Source organism: Penaeus chinensis, chromosome 26, assembly GCF_019202785.1.
Source record: "Penaeus chinensis breed Huanghai No. 1 chromosome 26, ASM1920278v2, whole genome shotgun sequence".
In the NCBI taxonomy this organism is placed as follows: Eukaryota; Metazoa; Arthropoda; class Malacostraca; order Decapoda; family Penaeidae; genus Penaeus; species Penaeus chinensis.
Window position 1 is genome coordinate 17,749,334 of NC_061844.1, and position 7,500 is coordinate 17,756,833.

A 7,500-nucleotide genomic window follows, 5' to 3' on the forward strand; every position below is an offset into this window, starting at 1 on the left:
GCATAATAACTGAAAATGAATTAACATGTTTAATGATAATAAGCTAACGACATTAATGAGCATCGTAATAAAGAATGAAGAATGAGTGACATCAATGAATGAACAAGAAAAAAACTTGACAATCACCAGTAATACTTGAACACAAGCACAGTTGATTGTTACGTGGTATTTAGCCCTTCATATCAGGACGCATTTCGATTTTTCGTCTAGGTGACATACCAGTCGTAACAGAAACCCTTTCTTTATTCCATTATAAAATTACATCAGAATGCGTTAAAAAAAAAAAAAAAAAAAAAAAAACAGAAAGAAAGTAAAAATAATACGTTCCTTATTCGCTTCGTCTTCCGCGTTGTATCAAATAACAAATACATGCATCTTATGCCATATAACCTAACAAAGGAGGCAATACATATAAAAAGAAACAAGAGAAGAAGAAAAATAGACAGAATGGATAGAATATAATCATCAGTGATTGGTAATAGTTAATACCACCGATAGACAAATATTGCAAGTGTAGTGAAGACTTTAGACCAGAGGACGGGAATCTCTCTCTTCGTGTTGCCTGCGAGCTGGTTGGAGGCCATTTCCATCTTTCAGTGATGCGATATGGAAATCATGATGATGGTGATGATGATGGTGGTGGTGATGATGGTGGTGGTGGTGATGATGGTGGTTTTGATGATGGTGGTAGTGATGATGGTGGTGGTGGTGATGATGATGATGGTGGTGGTGGTGAAGATGATCGTGATGATGGTGGTGGTGGTGATGATGGTGGTGATGATGATGGTGTGGTGGTGATGATGGTGGCGGTGGTGGTGATGATGGTGGTGGTGATGATGATGGTGTGGTGGTGATGATGGTGGCGGTGGTGGTGATGATGATGGTGATGATGATGATGATGGTGGTGGTGGTGATGGTGATAATAAGAGTAACGATGATAAAAAAGTAATAATGATAACAATAACAATAATAACAACGATAATAATGGTGATAATTATAATCATTATAAAAGAGATAATAATAGTGATAATAATGATGATGATGATAATAATAACTATGATGATAACAATAATAATAATGATGATAACAATAATCATAACTATGATGATAACAATGATAATAATGATGATAATAATAATAATAACTATGATAACAATTATGATAATGATAATAATAACAATAACTATGATGATAACAATGATAATAATAATGATGATGATAATAATAACTATGATGATAAGAATGATAATAACAATGATGATAACAATAATAACAATTATTCTAATGAATAATAACTACAATAACAATACGGAAGCACTGATAACGAATCCAGAATAAGATTTCTTCCTAATGACTTTATAAAATGACACGAGATTTCAGAAATCTCTCGATAGTTAACAGAAGACGAAGGAAGAGGTAGAGGGATTTGTCTGAATCAATGTGTCCTGGTTCTTTATTATTATCTTATTATTGTTTTTATTTATTCTGTTTGTTATTGTTATTGTATTTTGTTTTTTTATTTTATCTTATATATTTTTATTGTTTTCTTTGTATATGCCAAACGGTTGATGAGGACAAAGCAGTAATCAACAGTAAGAAAATAAGTAATTCAAATAAATGTCACACAAATAAGTAAACATTTCATATAAAAAAGGAAAACAAATCAGAAATACTTGAATTTCGCAAAATTTCAAAATTTCACACAAATAAGAAAATTTCACAAGCAAATTTTACATGAGTAAAATTCACATAGATGAACAAATGTCACGTAAAGAAGTTCACATTAAAAACATAAATTTCACATAAAAAAATAAAAAACATAAATTTCACAAATATCACACACACACACTCAAATACGTATATTACACACCAGTAAGAAATAATCTTACTAATAACACAAACTGCCAGAAAACAAAACACATGCTCGTTCCAACCTGCCATTTCTAGTCCAACGGCGGGTCACACACCTTCTATCCTCGACAGGCGACCCTAATGTAGAAATTAAACAGCCTCTGTCATTAATTTTACATCCATTCTATCATTATTTTTACATATATTCTATCATTAAATTTCCATATATTCTATCAGTTAATTTTAAATCATTATTTCATTATTTTTACATTCATTCTGCCTTTAATCTTTGATCTATTATCTCATCAATTTTACATACATTCTATCATTAATTTTACATACATACTATCATACATTTTACATACATTCTATCTTTAATTTTACCTCCATTCAGATATGCTAACGCATGTACAACACACAATTATACACACACACACAAACAAACAAACAATCAATCACACACACACACATACACACAAGCATACACACACAAATAAACAATCACACAAAAACACACACACAAATAAACAATCAATCACACACACACACACACACACACACACTCAAGCATTCACACACAAATAAACAATCAATCACACAAACACACACGCACACAAACCAACCATCAATCACACACGCACCCCCCCTCCGCCCATCTGGATTATATTAACCAACCCCCCTTTCTCCCTCGCACTTCCCAGCACCATGCGAATCGCCGCCGCAGCCTTCCTGTTCGTGGCGATCTCTGCCGGGGACGCCTTCAAGGGAAGCCCCGCGTTCCAGAGATCCCCGGCAGGAGACGACCAGGTGGATGTCTATCTGCCTCAGGGCCCCATCCTCACGAGGAGGCTCGAGGCAAGGGATGGCAGCGCGTACTATCCTCTGATGGGGATTCCTTACGCCAAGCCTCCCGTAGGCAAGCTTCGGTTCAGGGTGAGTGCTTCATGGCGGCTTTTGTTGTAGATGAGTGCTTCATGGCGGCTTCGGTTCAGGGTGAGTGCTTCATGGCGGCTTTTGTTGTAGATGAGTGCTTCATGGCGGCTTCGGTTCAGAGTGAGTGCTTCATGGCGGCTTTTGTTGTAGATAAGTGCTTCATGGCGGCTTCGGTTCAGGGTGAGTGCTTCATGGCGGCTTTTGTTTTAGATGAGTGCTTCATGGCGGCTTCGGTTCAGGGTGAGTGCTTCATGGCGGCTTTTGTTGTAGATGAGTGCTTCATGGCGGCTTCGGTTCAGAGTGAGTGCTTCATGGCGGCTTTTGTTGTAGATGAGTGCTTCATGGCGGCTTCGGTTCAGGGTGAGTGATTCATGGCGGCTTTTGTTTTAGATGAGTGCTACATGGCGGCTTCGGTTCAGGGTGAGTGCTTCATGGCGGCTTCGGTTCAGGGTGAGTGATTCATGGCGGCTTTTGTTGTAGATGAGTGCTTCATGGCGGCTTCGGTTCAGGGTGAGTGCTTCATGGCGGCTTTTGTTTTAGATGAGTGCTTCATGGCGGCTTCGGTTCAGGGTGAGTGCTTCATGGCGGCTTTTGTTGTAGATGAGTGCTTCATGGCGGCTTCGGTTCAGAGTGAGTGCTTCATGGCGGCTTTTGTTGTAGATGAGTGCTTCATGGCGGCTTCGGTTCAGGGTGAGTGATTCATGGCGGCTTCGGTTCAGGGTGAGTGATTCATGGCGGCTTTTGTTGTAGATGAGTGCTTCATGGCGGCTTCGGTTCAGGGTGAGTGATTCATGGCGGCTTTTGTTGTAGATGAGTGCTTCATGGCGGCTTCGGTTCAGAGTGAGTGCTTCATGGCGGCTTCGGTTCAGAGTGAGTGCTTCATGTCGGCTTCGGTTCAGAGTGAGTGCTTCATGGCGGCTTCGGTTCAAGGTGAGTGCTTCATGTCGGCTTCGGTTCAGAGTGAGTGCATTCGAGTCCTAGCGGCAACGGTTCAAAGTGAGTGCATTCGAGTCCTAGCGGCGACGGCTCGAGAATGCGTTCGGCACGAAGGGCAACGGTCTCCACCTTCCAAAACCTAACCCTTGTTAGGAGATTGTGACGCAAAACATATCCATTATTAGTAATGGAATAGACACAATAACAACAGAATCGGCTATGATATTTGGAACTAGTCAGAAGTTCGATTATAAAAATCGAAATAGAGTGATTGATTGCATATTAGATTACTCGTGTGTTGTTTACATAGCAATTCATGTATATACTATTGTGCTTATTACATATGCCAAAACATTGTTTTATAATACATAGGCTTTATCTGCAGCGCCAAATACTTGCATATGAAAATCCATCGGGTCTTAATGTCGTATTGCAATGCCCTCTCTAGATATTCGGAAAATTTAGTCAGAAGCCATTTTAAATCATGTGAATGTCTTGGGAATGTTTTAACATGCTCTTAATCTTGTTATTGATAACGTTATGAAATATTTTGATAAGGTTATCCACAAGATTCGCAATAAAGTATTCCCTGAAGCAAGAAATCGCTGGTGTAGAAAAAAAAAAAAAATGAATATCAACTTCTTATTTGATTTTGATTAATACGGTAGAGAGAAGACATCATAAACGTCGCAGCAAGTACGCGCGCATTTACCTCCGTTGTTTTTGTCCAGTTATTACAGGAAACGGGAAAACAAGCCCAGTGGAATAACCCATTGGTATTACCACTGGGATTAGGTATAACATGAGAGATAGACTGAAAGTGAAATAAACTCTCCTTACAATTATGCTGTTATTATTGGTAATTATTGATGTTACTCTGGTTACTAATTATTGTTTTTTTTCTCTCTCTTTATTCCTCTCTCTCTCTCTCTCTCTCTCTCTCTCTCTCTCTCTCTCTCTCTCTCTCTCTCTCTCTCTCTCTCTCTCTCTCTCCTCTCTCCCTCTCCCTCTCCCTCTCCCTCTCTCTATTTCTCCCTCCTTCCCTCTCTCTCCCTCTCCCTCCCTCCCTCTCTCTCCCTCTCTCTCCCTCCCTCCCTCTCTCTCTCTCTCTCTCTCTCTCTCTCTCTCTCTCTCTCTCTCTCTCTCTCTCTCTCTCTCTCTCTCTCTCTCTCTCTCTCTCTCCTCCCTCCCTCCCTCTCCCCCCCTCTCTCTCCTGTTCCCATCCCCCTCCTTCCATTCCCACCACCTCCCTTCCTCCCTACCTTCCCCTTCTTTCTCATCCTCCTACAGGAGCCTGTGAAAGCCGGATCCTGGACTGAGCCAAGGAATGGGACAGCACCCCAGCCTAAGTGTCCACAGATCAACTTGGAAGCCGCATTTGAAGGCAGAATTCAGATTGACGGAAAAGAAGACTGTCTCTATCTTAATGTCTTTACTCCAGAGGTTAGTTGATGTGTTTATGTGTGTGTTTATGTGTGTACGTACGTATGTGTGTGTGTGTGTGTGTGTGTATGTGTATGTGTGTATGTGTGTGTGTGTGTGTGTGTGTGTGTGTGTGTGTGTGTGTGTGTGTGTGTGTGTGTGTGTGTGTGTGTGTGTGTGTGTGTGAAACAAATTAATCTTTAAAATGACACCAAACTTCTGCTCACCACAGGCAATCAATAACTTACCTGTCCAGAACTTTAACTTGATGGTTCTAATAAACTGAAATTCCACTTGAAGATTGACAGCAACGCCCTCCTCCCGGTGATCGTGGCCTTCCACAGCGGCGCCTTCGAGTTAGGCAGCACCAAGGAGCACCAACCCCTCCCTCTGGTGACTAAGGGCATTGTGTTGGTGAGCGTGGCTTACCGTCTGGATGTTCTAGGTTAGTTTGCCCTGCTCTTTTTTTTTTTTTCCATTGATTTATCTTAGGAAATGAAGACAAAGTGGTCTCGTTGAACCCTATTGCATCACAGAATATGATGTATTTCAACCTCATTTGACCTTTACGACTTGGAAATATACAATGACTCTCCTAATACCCATCATTTCTTTCCAGGATTCCTCTCTAGTGAAGATGCTGCATTGCCCGGGAACCTAGGATTGAAGGACCAAGTGATGGGACTCCGCTGGGTGAGGGACAACATCAGGAGTGTCGGCGGTGACCCTGACAAGGTCACCATACTGGGGGTCAGCGCTGGAGCCGCTTCCGTCCACTATCATATGCTCTCGCCCATGTCTTCAGGTGGGCTTGCTTGTGCTCCTTTAGTCCGATAACTGCCAGCAGCATACCCTGATCACACACACAGTGTATATATAAGTATATATGTACATATACATATACACATATACATATATACTGTATAAATAAATATAAATCTAAGCACTTCCACACAAGTAAGTAGTTTACGACAAAGGAAAAATCGCTGAAAAATTGCCTAGAAGGATCATTGTTGGTTGGTTTCTATTTAGGTATTAGAAGATTGTTTTTTCTTTGTTTACTTTCGTTTGTCCTCATCCTAATTGGATAAAAAAAAAAAATCTTTGAATTTATTTTCTTAAATTATTGCATCTTTCTTATTCCCTGCTGCTTCTTTCCTGAAATGGCCCTTCTCTGTTCTCATGTCATTACCCCCATTCAATTTCCCCTTCCCTTTCTTCCCCATTAACTCCTCTTTCTATTTTCCCCCATTCACTTTCCTCCACCTACGTGACACTCATCCACCGTCCTCCTTCCTCAGGTCTGTTCCACCGCGCAGTCCTCCAGAGCGGGTCGTCCTTGTGTCCGTGGGCGTTCAGAGAAGACCACCGACGCGTTTTCCTCGCCTACGCCCATTCCCTCGGCTGCATCTCGAAGTCGAAGTCAGCGTCTCAGAGCAGTGCGGTGCTTTCGGAGGCCGAGAGCGAAGCCGTGGTCGAGTGTCTTCGCCAGGTTCCCTTGGATCAGCTGTTGCCCTTGCTGCCTCAGTTCCAGGTGAGTGTTTTGTTCCTCGGTGGTCGAGCTTGTATTCGAATGTTTTGGTGTGATTTTCTTTGTGTATGTTTGGTAGGCGCGTACGGAGAGAAATAACTTAAGTCATTCAGTAACTGAAACATTACAGACTCATCTACTGACACATTCACTCACGTGTACGGACGCACGCTCGCAGTCATTCATTTTATTCCCTCCAAAATTATGAAAATCCTTACCTTACCCAAAACTTCTTAACCCCCCCAAAAAATATTAAGTTTCTCTTCCTCAAATTCTCCATCTCCCCAAAAAGTTGTTAAGGCTCCGCCAAAAGTTGTTAAAATTCGCCACCCCCGAAAAGTTCTTACCCCCCCCCCCCCTAGATAAAAAAAAAAAAAAAAAATCGATAAAATTCGCCACCCCCCAAAAATTTCAAATCCCCCCCCCTAAATAAAAGTGAAATTCGTCACTCAAAAAAGTCGCGAAATCGTAAAACATCCTTTATCCTCTCCCTTCTAAAAGGTAATTAAAATTCCCTTACCACCATAGTCGTTAAATTTCCCTTTCCCGCTTAAAATCCTAACCCCCCAGAAAAGTCGTTAAAATTCCCCCACCCCCCCATAAAAAAAATAAAACTAATCCCCCCCCCCAAAAAAAAAGAAGTTAAAATTCCCCTTCCCCCCTGAAGAATGATTCAATCTCACCCCCCCCCCCCAAGCCGTTAAAACTCCCTCATTCCCCCAAAAGTCGTTAGCCCCCCCTTAAAAAAAACACCCCACAAACAAGTCGTTAAAGATACCTCCCCCTCCCTCTCCCAGGTATGGCACGGAGGACCCCGCCTCATGACG

The 7,500-nt window shown here is 41.6% G+C and overlaps 1 protein-coding gene across 2 annotated transcripts in view; it reads left to right on the forward strand.

The window, feature by feature from the left end:
- Positions 1 to 7,500, forward strand: part of LOC125038929 (venom carboxylesterase-6-like) — a 15,781-nt gene that overhangs the window by 983 nt on the left and 7,298 nt on the right. Inside the window, exons 2-7 of one of the 2 annotated variants that reach the window (XM_047632603.1) lie at positions 2,553 to 2,784; positions 5,011 to 5,163; positions 5,443 to 5,587; positions 5,762 to 5,947; positions 6,444 to 6,676; positions 7,471 to 7,500. The exon at positions 7,471 to 7,500 is cut by the window's right edge and continues 121 nt beyond it. In XM_047632603.1, coding sequence (XP_047488559.1) covers positions 2,557 to 2,784; positions 5,011 to 5,163; positions 5,443 to 5,587; positions 5,762 to 5,947; positions 6,444 to 6,676; positions 7,471 to 7,500 — 975 coding nt within the window. In that variant the 5' untranslated portion in view covers positions 2,553 to 2,556. The remainder of the gene's footprint in view (positions 1 to 2,552; positions 2,785 to 5,010; positions 5,164 to 5,442; positions 5,588 to 5,761; positions 5,948 to 6,443; positions 6,677 to 7,470) is intronic. The other variant, XM_047632605.1, reaches the window with a different exon arrangement.